The 20056-nt window shown below is 47.5% G+C and overlaps 1 protein-coding gene across 1 annotated transcript; it reads left to right on the forward strand.

Annotated features, from left to right (window-relative positions):
• Positions 1 to 8955: 8955 nt before the first annotated feature.
• Positions 8956 to 18159, forward strand: LOC129343490 (transmembrane protein 229b-like). Its single transcript, XM_054999720.1, has 2 exons — positions 8956 to 9066; positions 16592 to 18159. The coding sequence occupies exon 2, from the start codon at positions 16602 to 16604 to the stop codon at positions 17082 to 17084; it is 483 nt and encodes a 160-aa protein (XP_054855695.1). The 5' UTR covers positions 8956 to 9066; positions 16592 to 16601; the 3' UTR covers positions 17085 to 18159.
• The last annotated feature ends 1897 nt before the right edge of the window (positions 18160 to 20056 follow it).

Raw genomic sequence — 20056 nt, forward strand, 5'->3', positions numbered from 1 at the left:
ACATTGGAACCAAAAATCCAAAATATAAATACAAGTTGATGGGGTCTGAACTGGCGGAGACTGACCAAGAGAGAGATCTTGGAGTCATGATAGATAACTCACTAAAAACGTCAGCACAGTGTGCGACTGCCATAAAAAAAGCTAATGCTATGCTAGGGGTTATTAGGAAAGGGATTGAAAACAAATCAGCCGGTATCATAATGCCTCTGTATAAATCGATGGTGAGGCCTCATTTGGAGTACTGTGTACAGTTCTGGTCGCCACACCTTAAAAAAGATATCATAGCACTGGAAAAAGTACAGAGAAGGGCAACTAAAATGATTAAAGGGTTGGAACACTTTCCCTATGAGGAAAGATTGAGGCGCTTGGGGCTCTTTAGCCTGGAGAAAAGACGACTGAGGGGAGACATGATAGAGGTTTACAAGATAATGCACGGGTTAGAGAAGGTCGAGAAAGATGTGTTTTTCTCCCTTTCTCACAATACAAGAACTCGTGGGCACTCTATGAAATTATTGAGCAGTCGGGTTAGAACAGATAGAAGAAAATACTACTTTACACAAAGGGTGATAAACACATGGAATTCGTTGCCACAGGAGGTGGTGGCAGCTACAAGCATTGCCAGCTTCAAGAGGGGACTGGACAAATATATGGAGCAGAGGTCCATCAGTGGCTATTAGCCACAGGAGATAGATGGTATTCTCTTTGTGGGGAGGTGGTGCTCTGTTGTCTTGGTGCTGGAAGGAAGGCAGTGGGAGGGCTTCTGGTGTCCTGGCCTCACTGACAGTCCTTTAGATGGCACTGGATTTCTAGCCACTGTGTGTGACAGAATGTTGGACTGGATGGGCCACTGGCCTGATCCAACATGGCTTTGCTTATGTTCTTATGTTCTTATGTGTGTGTGTGTGTGTGCATGTGCGTGCATGTGAGCCCCATCTTTAAACTGAGCACCATGGCCCAGGACCACCCCCATCCCGCAGTGATGCAGCTCTTTCCTGTCTCCATTCCTCAATCCTGCGTTTGACCCAATTTAACTTCTAGAGACCCAGAGGGAGGGAGCTGAATCCTGAGGCACTTGAGTGCACACACAGAGGGCCGATACCAGGGGCTGACACCATCCGTCGATCCCTGAGGTCTCTGCAGGCCAAGCCCTGAGACCTGGCTATTTATCAGCAACATTATGGGGGCCTTTGAAGCACATGAGCAAGACTTCCGAGAGGAGTGTCCTGTAAGGACCGCACAAAAACACAATTTAACCCAGAGTTGGGACTGCGAAACCCACGAGCCAAGGACCTCGGTCCACAGCTTCTTCAAGGCTCCTTATAAAAAGTGGGTTCTGGCCCCGCGGGTGCATTTCAGCCTGCAGCCAGCAGATGGTTCCATGGGCTGCATTTAGAAAGCAGATGACTAAGGAGCTCGTTCAGATGAGCAAGACATTTCTCAAGGACTTCAAAAAGATTCCAGAGGTGTTAATTAGACAGGAGTCTTGTGGCACTTCCCAGGCGAACTTGTTTTTATTCTAGCCAAGGGCTGTAGTCCACGGACACGTCTGCAAGAGGAAGAACAGGTTTGCCATGAAGGCACCCCAAGATTTCTATCCATTTCTTCACCCCAACCAATTGTTAGTCTCCACAATGCTTTATAACAGGGGAGAGGCAGCCAGCTGTTTATTCTGGCATTGTCATTATTATCCCCACAATGCAGCTGAGAGCTGGGCTGAGTGGAGGGGCTTCCCCAAGTCTGCTTGCTGAGCTCAAGGTAGGAGTGGGAGTCGAACCAGCAGAATGCTGACTCACAGCCCAACCACTGAACCACTATGCTACAGCAGCTCTCATAATAACTGCACTTACATATCTCATTTTTAGACAGATTAGTGCCGACTCAAGAGTGGTGAACAAAATCCGTGTCATTGTTATCCTCACAATATTGCTGGGGAGCTGGAATGAGAGAAGGGGCTCACCCAAGGCTGCCAGCTGAGCTCAGTGAAATTCAAACCAACAGAGTGCTAATTTGCAACCCAACCATTTAACCGCTCTGCTACAGCAGCTCCCTTATAATAACAACTGCACTTACATCCCGCTCTTCTAGACAGATGAGTGGGCACTCAGAGCAGAGAACATCGTCAGTGTTATTATTATCCCCACAAGACAGCTGGGGAGCTGGGCGGAGAGGAGGGCTCACCTAAGGCCACGTGCTAAGCTCAGGGCAGGAGTGGGGGTCAAACCGGCAGAGTGCTGATGTGCAGTCCAACCACTTAACCACCGTGCTACGCATCAGGACAGCTGCTCAGGCTGGACCCCGGTTTCAGTGGCTCGCTGAGAAGCCGCACCTGCTTGGTCCTCTTCTAGCTTTTGAGCACCTGCAGATTCTGCAGCCAGTTCATGCACATCAGCACAGGATTCTAGCCATTCCCTCATTTTATTGCTCTCTCTCGTGGAAGCACATTCCACCTCTCACCACAGTCCAGGGAGCCCGGGCAGGCCTGCCTCTTTGGGAATTAGCAGCAGATGCTTGGGGGTCGGGGAGGGGGAGGGCAGTTCCCAGCAATCCATCTCCCTGGCCCCCCTTTTAGTAGTAACAAAAGAGCTGCTTCTCTTTTCAAAGAAAGGGGGGGGGAAGAAACCCCAGCCCTTTGTGACATGCTCCAAGGCTCCTGAGAAAGATTCACGACCCAGCCAGCCCCTCCTTCCAACGCGTAATGCCATGGGAACAGCCAGAACCACAAACCTCTCCAGGCAGCCTGGCGTGGGAGGGGTTAAACACCACCGCTTCTCCATTTCCAAACTTACCCCTTTAACTGGGCTTGCCTGGACTTTCCGCAGCTAAATAAGGGGAGCTTGGGAAGGAAAAAAAGTCAGAATTTTTATGATTTTTATGATTTTAACTGTTATTTATTGCTGTTTAAATTGTGTTTTTTATGATGTGGCCCGCCCTGAGCCCGCTTGCAGGGACGGTGGGATATAAATCCAATAAAATAAATAAATAAAATAAATAGAACAGTCCCCTTCATAGGAGGGCGGTCCCTGCCGGAAGGGGTCTCACGAGGTCAGCCAGCCTCACCCGCTATATGCTCGAGCACCAACGAGTGGGCTGAGCTGAATGCAAATGGGTCACTGCAAATTTCCCCCAAGGAAAACTTCCCTTCTTAGAAAGCTGGCAGCAGCTACTCTTTACAACATGAAGAAATTCACTTCCAACCTCTACATGGGGACATATGAAGCCACTTTTTGCCACAAAACTAGTTCAGAAAATGTTTCTTCCTAATGTTTGCTTCAAAGAGCTGGGGATCTCTCATGCCAGGCTTCCAGAACCAAAGGTTAGACTTCAAGGCTTGGCGCTTTCCTTCTCAGAAGTCTGCCCCTGTTTTGACAAGAAGAAATTCTAATTCCTGCAGTTTTACAGATATGGGCCGTCGTCACATGGTCCCTTATTTTGTCAGTTTTGCTCTAGAAATCGTTTCCTCTGTTATCATTATCAGAACGGATTCTCCCATCTTTTGACTACTGCTTGTGCTTCCAGTTGGTCACATTAACAGGGAAAAGCGCAATTTGACGGGCAGTTAAAGTGCCTCCGGAAATGGGGCCAAAAAATCCCGCCCCTCCCCTTTAAAAAAATTGTTTTCGAATATTTGCGCTATATCTCACTTCCATTATACCAATGTTGTGCTGGGCCAACATATATATTAAAAAGGGGGGGGCAAGATGGGCAGCGAAGCAGAGAATCCACGGCTACTTGGCACTAACATTTTAGAGGAAATGTCAGTGTACTCAATCGGTGTAAACTGCTTCAGTTGTTCTTGCATGGCAGAATATCGCAATAGTGCTATAAGGCTTACCTTTAAAAAAATGACTTTGAGGCTTAATTACGGGTCGCGCTGGGGCTTGTGGGAGTGTGGGGCGGGAGAATCAGCGTTAGGTGGGACAGATGATCGGGGAAGTGAGCGCTTTGGCGTTGCAAAGCATTCAAAGTCGATCCAGGGCATTCACATGGAAGCGGATGAGGATGACATAAAGAGTCACAAAGCGTGATTTGGGGAGAATGGCGAAATCGCAACAGAACCGGAATAAGGTGAGCATTCAGCGGGAGATAGCGCTAGTTTGGCGCTAAATTTATGGCCGTGTGACGACGGCCCATGATTTACACAACTCCCCCTTGGAAGAGACTGCTTTGCCACGCTCTGGGATCTGAGGTTGCGGGGGGGGGGGTGAGGTTGGGGGGGGTGTCACACAATAGGCATTATAACCACACAGAACAATTCTTCCAGTTTTCGAGGAGACAACAGTTCAAATTCATTCAATGGGACAGCACCGTCATGCACACACAACAAGAATACCAAGAAACCCAACTCTTCTGCTTACTGCAGTGAAGAAAAAATGATAGCTGGAAATTAGTAACCCTGGATTTGGAGGAAACGTTTTGCTGGATACCTTAAAACATACAAACACACCAAGGATCAACAGGCACAATATACTTTCCTTAGCACATCAAAGCTCTTGCAGCCTTCACCAAGGGTTGCCAACTCTTGGTTGGGAAATTCCTGGAGATCTGGGGACAGGGCCTGGAAGGGCTGGGTTTGGGGAGAGCGGAGAGTGGAGCAGGGATATGATGCGGCCATACAGTCTGCAGTCTGACACTGCCCTTTCCTCCCGAGGAACTGATCTCTGTAGTCTGAAGATTAATTTTAATTCCTGTGGAATTCCAGGCCCCACTTGGAGGCTTGTAACCCTAGAGACTGAAGTTGCTCTAATTTGAGAATCAGGGCTTCGGGGGTTCAATTCAAGGTGCTGGTGTTCACCTTTAAAAGCTTCCATCTTCTGGGTCCAGTAGCATATTAGAGACCAACAAGAGTTCCAGGCTATGAGCTCTTGACTCCCACAGTGAAATCCTAACCAACTAGATTTAAGTCTCTAAGGTGCCACTGGACCTGAATTTTGCAATTCTACTACAGACCAACACGGCTACCCACCTGGAACTATTTCCATAGTTTGGGACTCACATACCCAAAGGGCCTCCACACGTGAGACCATCTGCATCCCTAGCAGAAGGGTCTTTAGGAGTAACTCCTGAGTTCCGCAGCTCTGAGAAACGGGGTCTTCCTGGTGGTTGCCTCGGCCTTATGGAGTCAGCAAGCTCCGCCTAGAGGTTCAGCAGATAAGCGTATGGTTTTGTTTTTGCAAAGGTTCCAACCCCTTTCCTGAGAGATCTTTCACCCTCTGAAGGGAGTTGCTTTGGTTTGGATTCCACAAACTGCCAGAGGAAAGTGCTGATAGTCCAGGATCTGGCCCTGCTCCTTTCTGACCTCTGGGAAAATGTATTCCCGGCTGGGGGCGGTGGGGGGGAGGAACACTTGTGTACTAACAGCAGCCCCAGTCAGGCAGCTGACCTGCATGGCTCGTAGCACAGGTGAGTTCCTCAGTAAACGTTCCTGAGACTGAAAAGGGCTGGGGGAGGGGGAGGGGGAAGATGATGAAGATGAAGATGCTGCCACCTGGTCCTCGCACTCACAGGATCTGTATTTACAATAGATGTTTCAGGGCTGCTGTTTTGCAACATTTGCTAATATCAGTTCCATTTATTCTATTTAAAACGTGTATAATCAAAGTGTGTTTGTTTGTTTGTTTGTTTGTTTGTTTATGTCATTTAGAGTCCGCCTTTCTCAGTAGCACCTTTAAGACTAACCCACTTCATTGTAGCATAAGCTTTCGAGAATCACACTCGATTCTCGAATCACACTGTGATTCTCGAAAGCTTATGCTACAATAAAGTTGGTTAGTCTTAAAGGTGCTACTGGACTCTTTTTGATTTTGCTACTACAGACTAACACGGCTGACTCCTCTGGATCTACGCCTTTCTCAGTGAGACTCAAGGTGGATTACACAATGCGAGATTAGCACAGTCAGTATCAAGGACATTTCCATAAACCATTAAGCAAATAAACAATTAAACAAGTTGCTTAATATTATTCAGTGTTAATGTTGGCATTGGGCCGCTGCTCAGTAGCTGGATTTTGATTGGAATCCATTTTTAATTATGAACAAAAAAGAAGCTGAGATATTTGTAAAAATCTTCAAATAAAGCTGCAGAAGCTCTTTCTTTCTTCAAAAGAACAACACAAGAGGTTTGTGTGTGTGTGTCAGTGCCCCCATAGTCCCCGCAAGAAAAAAGGGAAGTTCTTATTCTCCCAGAGTCTCTCTACAGGAGACCTCTTACACACGGAGGCTCAAATGTAGGGAGATGCAATGTTAGCTGGGAAGCATAGTTTAAAAAAACAGAGCCAAAGGCTCTGTCAATTTCGCCTCTCTACAGGAGGGTAGTTTAAAAAGACAGAGCTGTGGAGATCACTCCTCAGAGAGTTTGTTAATTTCATCTTCATGAAGATGAAATGAACAAACCCTCTGAGGAGTGATCTCTGCTGGCTTGTGTAGAGAGGTGAAAAACTATGCTTCCCGGCTAACATTGCATCTCCCTACACGTAAGCATCCCTGTGTAAGATGCCTCCTATAGAGAGACCAGAGGAGAGGGTATATGGGCTTAGTGTTCATCTGCCAGTCAAATGCTCAGGGAGGAGCTTGTGTTTCTCTTCTCCCAAAGAGGTGAAGCTGGGCCGATTCCAGGGCCGACGACGCGCAAAACTCGCGCGAGGAAACGCGATATTTCGCATTTTCCCCGTCGCGATCCGGAAGAGGGCGGCATGAAGCGACTTAAGGTTAGTCATCTGGAATCGGCCCTTGTTTAAAACAGGAACCCTTCAGGTGTGTCCCACCTCTTGCTTTTGCCTTCTGAATAGAGCTGAACTTTCCCCAGACAGGGACACAGGAAATGTGTGTATGCATACTGCCTGGGGAAGCGAAGCCTCTGTCGGACCCCTTCCACGTCAAAATTCTTTCTCTTTTCTATTTCTGTAGCAAGTATCATTAGTCACCTTTACCAGCTGAACAGCCAATATTCAACTTCTGGATCATGGGAGAGTGTGTGTGTGTTTTCATATCACATCACACATGTGTAAAAAAAGAGAGTGAAAACAAGGTCAGAGCAAAACAAGGGGCCGCCTCAAGTTCTTTCAAGATGGGCTAGAGATCTTTCAAAGGGAGGAAGACCCCTCGAGTGGAAACGTTTGAATCCAGCCTTTTCTCTCCATCATAATTTGAATTGTATTCACAGGACAGAAAGAGAAAAGAGGCCGCTGAAATGGAAGATAGTCCCAGGTGGGTAGCCGTGTGGGTCTGTAGTAGAAGAGCAAGATTTGGGTCCGGTAGCACCTTCAAGACCAACCAGATTTCCAGGGTATGAGTTTTCCAGAGCCAGTTCTCCCTTTGTTAGATATGAGGAGTGGATGAAGGAAGCGCCAACTCTCCAAAGCTCACAGCCTGGAAATCTCGTTGGTCTTTAAGATGCTACTGGACCCGAATCTCACTGGAACGGAAGGCATGCTGCTGTCCCTCTGGACGGAGTGAGCGCATAGCAGAGGCCCCTCCACGTCTCTCTGCAAGTCCCCAAAGGGTAAATGAATCTTCTGTAGCTCTGTGATCTGAGGAGAAAGAGCCCAGAGGAGGGAAAGTTGCCCGTCTGGATCTGGGCGCCTTGTTTACTAGTGTTGGCAGCGGAGAGAGCAGAGAGCAGAGCAAAGTGCCACCTGGGAAATGGGGCAGGGGGAGGAACCTGCTGCAGAGAGAGAGAGAGAGAATCCCGGAGATAAAACAGAGAAGGAGAAATAAAATCCCACCCAACAGGCAGGAGTCGGGGCCAAATTCTGTATGCTGCTCAGTGGGTTAGCCATGCCAGTCTGCAGCAGGAAAAGTGAGACGGGTCTCCTGGCACCTGAGAGATGGAGGGTGGCATGTTTGAAGGGGCTGCAAGACTCCTTTCTACAATAAGCCAAGGAAGGGAGTAGGAACCCAGTGGTCTGCTGGATCACAGCCTAAACTTCCTTACAGGGTTTGTTGTGAGGAAGAAATGGAGGAGAGGAGATTGATAGAAGAGGGTTTCCTTTAGAGAGAAAGGCAGGGTATCAACGAAGTTTTTTAAAAAATTAAAAAATAGCAACGCTAGAACTCTGCATGAGAACATATGAAGCCTTCCTGAAGAAAAGAGTGCCCCTGAGCAGGTGCAGAGTGCCTTTCCCTCATCAGAGAGGGACAGGACAGGGCTTGCAGGTAGCGTATCCCAAGATATCTGTGCCTAGAACTGGGCTCTTCCCAGCCGCCTTGGAAACCAAAGATCTTCTGACCCAGCTTTTCACTTATGACTTTTGCTTTGGTAAACCAGTTTGGCGTAGTGGTTAAGAGCGGCAGGACTCTAATCTGGAGAGCCGGGTTTGATTCCCCGCTCCTCCGCTTGAAGCCAGCTGTGTGACCTTGGGCTAGTCACAGTTCTCTGGAGCTCTCTCAGCCCCACCCACCTCACAGGGTGTTTGTTGTTGTGGGGATAATGATGACATACTTTGTAAACCGCTCTGAGTGGGCATTAAGTTGTCCTGAAGGGCGGTATATAAATCGAATGTTGTTGTTGTTGTTGTTGTTGTTATTAAACATTTAAAAGGGTTAAGTGAAAAAGACAACAGTAGGATACAAAATAGTAAAGAGTCCAGTAGCACCTTTAAAACTAACCCACTTTATTGCAGCATAAGCTTTCGAGAACCACAGCTCTCTTCGTCAGATGCATAGATGCAATAAAGTGGGTTAGTCTTAAAGGTGCTACTGGACTCTTTACTATTTTGCAACTACAGACTAACACGGCCGACTCCTCTGGATCTATGACAACGGTTGGATGGATTGTGAACTCCCTGCAATGGCATTTAATTACCCCCTCCGCGAATGCGGGCTGCCTCTTCTGAACACACCCCAGATGTGGAAATTGGGGCCCTAAAGAAGAGGAAGTGACTCGCCCACAATTTGGGGTGGTACCAGGTGTTCACTTTTCACCTGGCTGCCTAAACCATTAGGAGCCACTCTTTTCCAGCACAGGGAAGAGGATCCAGAAATGTCCTCCTTGCTTTAATTTGACCCTTGAAGGTTGCTGCAGTTCACAAGAAGTGCATTGAAGGCAAACAAGTGAAGCAGGACTTCAGAGGTAAGCAGCTTTTGTGTTTCCACAGCGGGTAGATCAGGGGCTTAAAGGGCACTTTCAAAGGCAGCCCAGGAGTCTTCCCAGGTGACTCGAAAAGAATCTTGGAGCCTCTCTCGTGCGTTGTTTGTGCCCCTGACAGTATGAAAGTCCTGGATGCAAAAGCAGAAGGGAGGAGAAATTTGTTTTTTCCCAAATGTGGCAGTCGTTTATAGGCAGTGTGGATGTTTATTTCATTTATTTGTCTGCCCTAATATTTATTTTAAACATTTGTCTCTGCTGTTAAAGCCAAACGCTACATTAGATTTTAAAAATGTGAAAAATGAATCCTAACCACACTGGACAAGAGATCGTCAGGCTTAGAAACCAGCAGAAGATGCTAGTAATTATGGGGTTGGGACCCGGGGGGGGGGGGGAGGATTTGCTTAAATCACCTGGCCCCTGATTGAGCACACAGCAAAGAATGTACATCCCCATACAATGCCTAATTAACTTGGGGAATTAGGCGGCCACAGCACGGCCACTGGGCTTACATGTCATGACCAGAGCGCTAGCAATATTTGTGGAGGGAACAGCTCAATGAAACCTCCGTGGTTAGAGGCAGGGTGCCTCTGAGTGTCAGCTGCTGGAGCAGGTATTTACTTTCGTGCTGTGCCAAGGGCTTCTTGGAAGCAGCTGGCAGGCCACTGCTGGAGAAAGGATTGTGGCACATGGTCTTGTGAGTCACTGTCTACTACAAACACAGAGTTGGAAGGGATCCCCAAGGTCATCTAGTCCAACCCCCTGCACAATGCAGGAAATTCATAGATGAATCCAGAGGAGTTAGCTGTGTTAGTCTGTAGAAGCAAAGAGTAAAGGGGCCAGTAGCACCTTTAAAACTACCCAACTTTATTGTAGCATAAGCTTTTGAGAGCCATAGCTCTCTTCGTCAGATGCAACCTGAGATGAATAACAGTGTTATCTTCAATCAGCAGTGATGGGGTAAAAACAGAGGAAAGAGGAGGGGAGGGAGTTATCACCAAGAAAGGCCAGGAGGCCTAGCTGCCCAAGAGGGAGGTGTATTACCTTATCTGTAGATGAAAGCAGGCACTGGCCAGAAAACAAACCCATCTGAGTAGAAGTGGGCCCTGCCTGACAGGTGTGCAACTGTACATGCAAACCTCTAATGAGAGGCAATTATTTTCCGTAGTGAGCTAACTGCTCCCCATCTCTGCTGAGCCTAAGACTGATGGGGCTGGAATTGTCTGTCTGCAGCAGTGTCGCATAGAGCTGGACTAGGCCTGGGAAAAACCCCATTGAAATCCCCGCTCTGTTGTGAAACTCTCTAGGTAGCCGTGGATCGGTTGCCTTCTCTCAGCCTGGCCTACCTCACAGGGTTGCTGGGAGGGTAAAACAGAGAAGGGAGAGATGTGTACTCCACTCTCAGCTCCTTGAGAGAAAAAGCTACTAGAGAAAGATGTGAACTCCAACCCAACAGTTTCACACTGGGCTCTCCCTTTGAAACCTTTTCTCTGAAGCTCAACAAGTCTTTAATCTGTTATGGAATTTCCAGAACTTCAGTTTTTCATGGCTGGTTTGCATCCATTTGTTCTCTTACACAGAAGCAGTTTGGCAGACCGGCATTCCTGGGATAGGACAGAATAACCACATTCAGGGATATAAAGAAACTTGTCTGAGGAACATATTAGTCCTAAAATAGGATTCTCTGTACTTGAGACTTCTGCTTTACAAGCATGCTTTGGCACCACAATGCTTAGAAATGTCATCCTTTTTATGGGTTAAACCCGACTGCATAGGTAAGCTTGAGAACATGTAGGCAACATCTGATACAATATTCTCTGAAAAGAGCATACCTGTCCTGCAACGAAACCTCCCGTGGTCACAGGTTAGGTCTGTGGTGACTTCCATATTTACATCCCACACTCGTAACCGAAACTCTCCAGGCAGCTTACAACATTAAAAACATGGGAGCTGTGGGTTTCCTGCATTGCACAGGGGGCTGGACTAGATGGCCCTTGGGGGTACCTTCCAGCTATGTGTTTCTATGATAATGTCATTAAACCCTTCGCCTGGCAAAGAACCTGCAGCATAAAATTCTGACAGAGATGACCAGAAGGTAGCATCCAGAAACCCAAGCAGAAAAGAGAGAGTCACAGAAGAAACAGGAGGAAGCACAAGGCGCTGTGACCAACTCACTAAATGAAGCAATTACTATCTAATAAATATCAATGAAAGACGTCTCATATAGTTAATCAGTATCTTCCATTTCATATATTCATTTTACACACACCATTACTGCCAAAATTACAATACAGAACTCAGAGGATGTCACATACAATCAACCAATAAACAATAGCAATATCGGTCACAAGAGCACAATAGTAAAGTAGAATACTGCAATAAAGTGCTAGGTGCTTGTATACAATAAATAAAAATAAATAACAGTAAGAAAGTGACCAGTGCCTGTAGATGTAGAGTAACCAGTGCCTCGAGTTACGAAGTAGTCAAATAATCCTGGGCCGATTCCAGACGACTAACCTGAAGGCGCTGCATGCCGCCGTGTTCCGGATTGTGACGGGGAAAACGCGATATTTCGCGTTTTCCCCGTCGCGATCCGGAACATGGCGGCATGCAGCGCCTTCAGGTTAGTCGTCTGGAATCGGCCCTGTTATGCCATATTTACAAAATTCATAAAGAAATGTATATTCAGTCCAAGAGAGGGGATGTTATTCCAGATATGACGTGTAACTTCAACGGGTGCGCTAGCATTCACGTCCCGTTTCTGATGTCCTTCTTCCAGGCAGTTATCAGAATGAAGGCTTACAATTCATAATGAGGAACACCCCCGGCATGTATCAGGCATACTCTGTAGGCAGCCAGAAACCAGCCCCGGGGGCCCCAGCAGACGCCACCCAGCATCACCGAAGGCCTGAGGAGCTCCAGGCAGCTCCACCAGGCGTCTGTGAAGGTCAACAATAATATTCTGCAATTGTATCATCCCCCCCCCCCAGTATTAAGAGTGTCTTATACAACTCTTACAACAGCCCTTTCAGGTAGGCCAGGATTCTTACCACCCATATTATAGCTGGGTAGGATTCCCAGGTGCCTGCCAGTGGCAGGCAAACTCCCAGGGATTTGCCCCTTCATCTGCTGATTGCCCAGCAATCAGTGGGAGGGGGCAAACTCCTGCAGCTTGCCTTCCACCGGCAAGCACCTCAGGCGTATGCACTGTGCGTGCGCTCCACCTGTTGCAACAGCTGCGGGAGCGTCCCCGCGCTCCATTTGGAGCCAATTTAGGCCCCAAACTGGCTGAATCTGAGCTGTGCAGAGTGTAGGAGCACTCCTGCAGCCGGCATGATGACGTCACTTATGGAAGTGACGTCGCCTCACACTCAGCATGGTGACATCACTTCCGGAAGTGACATCATCACGCCATGGCCAGAGCACACGTGCGAGGATTTAAAGCTGGGCAGCAAAAGGTAAGTGCCGGGTCCCGACCTCCCTGCTGGGAGGATAGACAAACCTTATAGCTGGGGGAGGGGCTGAGCGGTGTGGGCCCAAGATGGCCGATGGAGTTTGCAGCAACGGTGGGACTTGAACCCAGGATCAAGGAGCACTAGCCATTTTATTGCACCAGCTTCTGACAAGAGGCACCAGACAACTGGAGGCAGTGAGGGAATTCCGTGAACAAGGGGCCACCACGTGAAAAGCCATGCCTTGGAATGATGCCTTCCAGAGGCAGGGAGGACCTGCGTGATCGGCCAGGTTCAGAATGGCAGCAGGCGATCCTCCAGTTGAAGCACATGAAGCTGAACTGCTAGAGCGCTTTTCTCCCGCATGAGGAGCTGAGAGACTGTGCCAAATTAAATCCACCTCATTGTAGCCCAGCATTCAGCATTTCCCTAGTGAGAATGTCCCGCCAGTCATGAAGCAACTGGCCCCTTATCTTTAGTCCCGCGACTAAACTACAGTGGTCCAGGCAATGGTCACCTCTAGGTTAGACTACTGTAACGCACTCTACGCAGGGCTTCCCCTGAACCTGATCCGGTGGTTACAGCTGGTGCAGAATGCGGTGGTGCGGGTCATCACAGGAATACCGATGCGTGAGCACATAACGCCAGTATTATGTCAGCTGCACTGGTTACTGGTGGAGTACCGAGTCAGGTGCAAGGTTTTGGTTTTAACCTATAAAGCCCTGTGCGGACTGGGACCGGCATATCTGCAGGACCGCTTCTCCCCATATGAACCCCAGAGGGCTCTTCGCTCTAGTGATAAACATCTGCTAAGGGTCCCTGGCTCCAAGAAGGCCTGCCTGGCATCGACCAGGGCCGGGGCCTTCTTGGTCCTGGCCCCAGCCTGATGGAACGCTCTGTCTAACGAGACCAGGGCCCGGCAGGATTTGTTATCCTTTCGCTGGGCCTGCAAGACGGAGCTGTTCCGCCAGGTGGTATGGGTGGTGCTAGGCTGAGCCCCCTGGCTGGTAGATTGCAGAATATGCCCTCCCTGCTAGCAGTACCTCCATCTAGCAAACAGTCCCCAGTATGGTGCTCTGGAGATGGGTGAAGGTCGGTCAGTTGGTTGCTGTGCCATTATGATTATATATATATATATATTTTTAACTGTGTAACTTTGACTGTTTCATGGTTTTAACTGGTATCAATTATTTAATGTGTTTTAATTGTATATGGTTGTAATCTGCCCTGAGCCTGCTGGTGTGGGGAGGGCGGAATATAAATTGAATGAATGAATGAATAAGTATCTGTAGCTGGCACTGCTCTGAAAGAAGAACTGGAATTGCATTCTCTGTCAAGGGGAAGCGGCGACCTTAACTCTGGATGTTGTCCCCAGTCTGCTATTCACAGGTTCCTTACGGAGGCAGGCGGGAGAAGAGATTTAAAGCAGAGACCTGATTTGAAACTAATTTTGATATGTCGGAAATGGCGTATTGGCTAACAGCAAGAAAACACCTTTCATTTAATGACGCAGCATATAATAATTGTAAACACACCCTTCTGTTTGGCAATCCCATTCCAGAGCGGATATCTGCCACGGAATCTGGAATACTGAGAGCCAAGCTACAAGTGATGCCTGACACAGGTTGGACACTTGTCAGCTTCCCTCAAGTTTTGATGGGAAATGTAGGCATCCTGGTCTTACAGCTTGGCTCTCCATTTAATTGAAGTTTACAGAACCCCCCCCCCCCACACACACACACAGCGGAGGGGAAGGGGGGCGCCCGGCGAGAGCCCGATGCCTGCAATCCCCTCCCAACTGCATGTTCTTCCTCCCATAGATTGCTGCTCTGTAAACTTCAATTAAATGGAGAGCCGAGCTGCAAGACCAGGACGCCTACATTTCCCATCAAAACTTGAGGGAAGCTGACAAGTGTCCAACCTGTGTCAGGCGTCACTTGTAGCTTGGCTCTGAGACCCATTTCCCCTCCGCCTCCTCTAACTCTTTTAAACCAAAAGTTGGTTTCTAGTTCTCATGGCTACGGAGGAAGGCTTGAAAATAAGCAGGCTGTCCCTGGGAGGGAAATGCTGCAATGCTTCCCCAGCAGCACCCTGAAAAGGCCTCAATTTGCTCCGGTTTAACTTCAAAGGTACTTGCTGCAGGGATCGTTGGGAAGAGAGAAGACAGATGTCATCATGAGCCCTTTGGAGAAAGGGCGGGAGAGAAGTGACCCAGATAGATGGGAGACAGATACCATCGTCAGCACTGCGCAGCCCACATATCTTTTCCCCGTGGAGACCTGCCCCGCCTTGTGCCTCCTCAGTGAAACGAGGCTTCCGTCCACGGGCTTAGGATTCTCCGTTTTGTAGTCATCGCGGCTGCCAACGCTGAGGCCTTCGCATTGGCAGCAGAGAATCCACACGGGAGTTTTCTTTCCTCCAACAGCTGCCATTGCCCCGGTATTTTTTCTCCACAGTGCCCCTGGGCATATTTTCGAGGGTTTGGTGGGCGATTGGTTACCACTGTACCACTATAGAAGTTGCCTATTGTTTTTATTGTTGTTGTTTATTTACAGTCTGCCTTTCTCACTGAGATCCAAGGTGGATCTCGTACGTACTGTGAGTGGATAGAATATAACCAATAGCTAGGACATTCTCAGAACAAAAATACAATATGATCAACAGTTAGGGCGTCCAATGAACTTGACTGGGGATACTCAGTCGTAGGAGGGCATTTTCACTGGTAAGAAATCAAGCCCTCTCCTCAGCAGTTGTAGAGGGGTGTTACGAAAAGGTTCAGATGGAAGCTTGGCTGTGTCCCTGCGGTATGGGGAGATCGAATCTATAGAACATGTTTTATCACATTGCCCCTTTTACCAAGAAACTCATAACAAGTTTATCTTCCCTATAATTAGAAGGAGCCCTGGTCATATGGAATTAGTGTATACCAGAGTGTTGTTGATGGATAAAAACCCAATGGTTGCAGTGTGCAGTGTGAAGTTTTTTGTGGCAACTTATAAAATTTGCCAGCTAAGAAAGGAATAAAAATACTTGATGAAATGCTTGTATTTCTTAGTTTTGTATACTATAATAATTTTTCACCTTTGAGCCCCTGCATTTATGAATGCTGCTACATTTTATGCTGGTCCAGGACCGTTTTAATAAAGATTAATTGATCGATTAATACAATAGGGTATGGTAACTGCAAATCTGAAAACTAGCATCAAGCCAAACACACAGATGAAAACTTTCTGAATTAAAGCACAAGTAATTAACACGAGATCTTTAGTGATGGCGAACTGTGCAGTAGGAGTGTATCTACATCAGCAGACAATATTTTATTTTATTTATTTATTTTCGATTTTTATTCCACCCTCCCCTCATTTCCAGCAGGCTCAGGGCAGATTACAAAATACATAAAGGTTAAATATATATAAAACAGTTGTTATAATTAACAATTCTAAAAACATCCAATTTATACAGCTAAAACACAATTATATATATCAACATAGCGGCACTCAATAGCCTAGTCTATAGTCTCTGTCTCTTACTAAAGTAATAGTTCCGGAGGAGTTAGCCGTGTTCCTCTGTAGCTGCAAAATAGGAAAGAGTCCAGTAGCACCTTTAAGGCTAACCAACTCTGACAAAGAGAGCTGTGGTTCTCGAAAGCTTATGCTACAATAAAGTTGTTTAGTCTTAAAGGTGCTACTGGACTCTACTATTTACCCAAGTAAAGCTCTCGACAATCCCTTCGCTGGTCTGGTGGGGAAAATGGCAGCTGGAAGGGGCTGATGGAAGGAAAAGGCTGCCGATGTGGACAGGAGCTTGAAAAATGTGTATCTTCCCGTCCGGATAGCCTGATCTTTTTCCTCTGGCATGGCCACTGTTGCTGGAAACAGGAATACACACCATGCAGCTCCGGGAACCCAAAATTTGACAGAGACTTCAATGTAGCCCTCGGGTGTAAAAATTCCTCATCCCCTCCCTTAATAGCATGCAAGTTAAAGATTAAGGCTTGGCTGCCTGTTGTTATGAGAGTCTGTCAATGCACATGAATTGTTCCATCTCCTTCCCTGCAGGTCACAAGCCATGGGGAGCCCTCCCGAACCCCTGCACCAGCTGTGCCGCTCCTACATCTATGCCGTCCATGGCTATTTCCTAGAGAAGATATTTGCAGCCATGGTGGGCGAGGACTGTCCCTTCCAACGAGCCGGCAGCCTGGGCTCCCTCTTGGTCTACGGATGCTGCGGCCTGTCCTTAGAGTACATCTACCTGGGGCTGAGGAGCCAGTGCTGCCTCCTGACTCGCTGCATCATGTATGTTTTATGCATCTACCTGTGGGAGTTCAGCACAGGGGGCCTCCTGGGCTGCTTCAACGCCTGCCCCTGGGACTACAGCGAATATCGCTACAGCTTCATGGGCCTGATCGCCCTGGAGTATTCGCTCTTCTGGTTCGTGGGCTCCCTTTTGCTGGAGAAACTGGTGATCTGCAATACCCTTCGGCTCATGCTGGGTGAGGAGTGGAAACCCAAAAAGAGCCCTTTGGCCAAATTCGAACTTAAAGATGACTGATGGGGGTCGGTTTTGGAAGGGGAGAAATCAGGAGCGGGGCAGGAGTTGCATCCTTCTCTCAAACCCATCTTCTGTTTTTGATAAGAGTTTTTGATAAGGTCAAAAGGCACCGTCCTTGGAGGGTTTTCTTTTTGGCAACATCCCCCCCCCCCGTCCTTTTCTCTGTTTTCTGGGGAAATGGAGGAGGAAGGAGCAACTGGGAATGTTGACCTGGCTCTGCGAGCCAACCTGGCCGAAGGGCCAAAGGTCTGAACTTGGATGAAGGTCTCAACGCCATGCCTTCTGTATTCCCATTTGGCTCATCTCTATGAGCTGTGCATGTCATTTAAAGAACTGAAAAGATAAACCGTCATCTAAAAAGAAAGAAATCCCAAAGGGGAAAGGAACATAGCATGCCCATCCTTCCTGCTCTGGATTTGCCATGGAAAAAGGCCCTAAAAACAAGACACACTTCCGACTGAGGTGTCCTAGTGGTGCCGGCAACTGAAGATGGAGGCCGTCATTCTTTTTAGGGTTCTTTCCCAATGAATGAACTTGAAGCAACTAGGCTTATTATTAATAAAATATTATTAATAAATTATTTGTTTATAAGAGGGGTTTATATTCTTGCTTTCATAAACTATATAAGGGAGGTCGGGACCTGAATAAGGCACTCCCCTTGCCCCTGTGAACCTGCCCACAAGCTCCTTTGAGGACAGAAAGGGCATTTTTCCAGCATTGGGAACTCACTGCCTCAGGATGCCCCCTCTGGCCCACTCATTCCTGGCTTTCCCGCAGTTGGGGAAGACCTACCAATCTGTTCTGTCGGCAGACGCTCTTTCTTTCAGTGGAAAAAGCCTTTCCTAGGACAAGATGCAGGACCTAAGCCTTTATTTTATTTTTTTAGGACTTTTGGCAGCAGCAGTTGGTTCTGAATTTGATTGCTGATCTTAGTTCTGATTTTACTTTTAGAAGGCATGGCTGTTTTATTGACCTAGGATGCTCTATTGATGTTTCCTCTTGTTTTATGCATTTTGCATTTTTAACTTTGCTGTAAGCCACACCATGTTTTAGAAATAAATGCATTCGAGTCACAGCCTCTGTGATTAAGAACAGCCAGCCTAGATTTAGAACCCACTCCCTCCAAGGAACCAATTAAAGCTTCCGGTGATTAACCTGTCAGATAAAACTTGCAGCCTGAACTACTGAATGTAGATACAGAACTTTTTTTTAAAAGGACACCTCTTGAAGCAAGAGGAAGACCTAGTGCCTCCGTGACCTGCATTCACCCCAGGGCCAGTCCTCCAGGCAAGAGCTACCCAAAGCAACTATTTGGGACAACTGGGGGGGGGGGTGTCAATACTCCAGAGGAGTCCTGCTGCCATGCAGAAGACAGTTCACGTCTGTAAGCATCTCTGGGATCTTTCCTGCCTCCTGGTGGCAGCACAGGAAAAGGCAAGCGTTGAGCCTGCCTTAGAGAAGGAAGGCCCTTGACTTGGCCCTGGGTCAGCAACTGTGTTGGGGATCAGGTTGCTGGAGCTACATTTCTGAAACCAGGAAATAGCGACACAGAGCGTTTCATCTTATCTATGAGCTGCCCCGTGACATACCTCAGTTACTTTATATTAACAATGTCTCGCAACACCTGTAGGACTACAAAATGGGTTCTGCCCAAAGAGATCAAGAACCAATTTGCTCACATTCCTCCAGTGTTGCTGTAGCGAGAACTATTTGTGCACATGTACATACACATGGGAGGGACAGGGGAGGGGGAAATGATCACAAGTTGAGGGCAGGAGGCTCAGTACCCTACATCACAGGTGTGTTATATTAAATGGCCACGCCCAGATAAAAATGAGATCCTGACCTAAAAAGAGGTGACCCAGTCAGAGTGGGTGTGGACCACTCCCAACTGTTGATCAATTGGCACAGTCAGATGACAGACGCCGAGCCAGCGTAGCACACAAGCTACTCCCATGCTCTATTAAGACCCAGCGAAACAGAGTCAAATCTGCATTGGGATTCTCAGAGCACCTCCTACCCCGGAAGCTGCATTAGCATACTGTAAACAAACCAGAGAACCACACCGCTCCTCAGAGGCAAACACTTCATCAGGGCGCCACATTTCATATTGATTGCAACAAATATGGCTTGCTTCTTGAGTAAACTTCCTCCCCCTCTCTTATCTGAAACATACCTAGGACTTTAACTCATAGTCCGTCATGCAAATCCCTTTTGGATTTCAGCATTGCTGGATATTACATGTTAGCAATAATTCCCAACTGGATGGGCTGGTCCACGTATGAACATCCAGTCGGGAATGATTGCTATTCTTGTAATGACAGAGCGACAGCCAATGAATAACAGAGACCATCTAGATGTCTAGGATTCTTTCCAGATAATTTGTGAGTAAAGGCCTCTGTTATCAGTCTTTATTTTGCACAGCGCAAAGTTTCTTAAGTTATATTAACTCTTGGTGTGTGGGTTTGTGCATAAAGTGCCGTCAAGTCACAACTGCTTTATGGCGACCCCAGCAAGGGGCTCTCAAGGCAAGTGAGAAGCGCGTGCGCACGCGTGGGGGGGGGGGGCTGGCCATCGCCTTCCTCTACAGAGTCTTCCTTAGTGGTCTCCTGTCCACGTACTGAACCTGCTTAGCTTCCGAGATCTGATGAGACTGGGCTATACCACGCTGTCTTCCCTCCCAACTCTTGATGCAGAAGACATATAATTAATAATTACTGAAACTGGTGAGAAAAAAGTACCTATACTCAAATTACATCACCATCAGATAAAAATATTGGCGAAAATCATGTGCGCTGTGTGTGTTATGTGCCGTTAAGTCGCCTCCAACTTACGGCAACCCTATGAATGAAAGACCTCCAAAACATCCTATCATTAATAATGCTAATAACAACAACATTTGATTAATATAACAGACATGCTCAGATCCTACAAACTGGAGGACGTGGCTTCTTTTATTGAGTTCACCATCT

This window comes from Eublepharis macularius, chromosome 15, assembly GCF_028583425.1.
Source record: "Eublepharis macularius isolate TG4126 chromosome 15, MPM_Emac_v1.0, whole genome shotgun sequence".
Lineage (NCBI taxonomy): Eukaryota > Metazoa > Chordata > Lepidosauria > Squamata > Eublepharidae > Eublepharis > Eublepharis macularius.

What these genes read in the sequence shown, in the direction of transcription:
- LOC129343490 (XM_054999720.1), top strand. Translation starts at nt 16,602, where the DNA reads ATGGGGAGCCCTCCCGAACCCCTGCACCAGCTGTGCCGCTCCTACATC.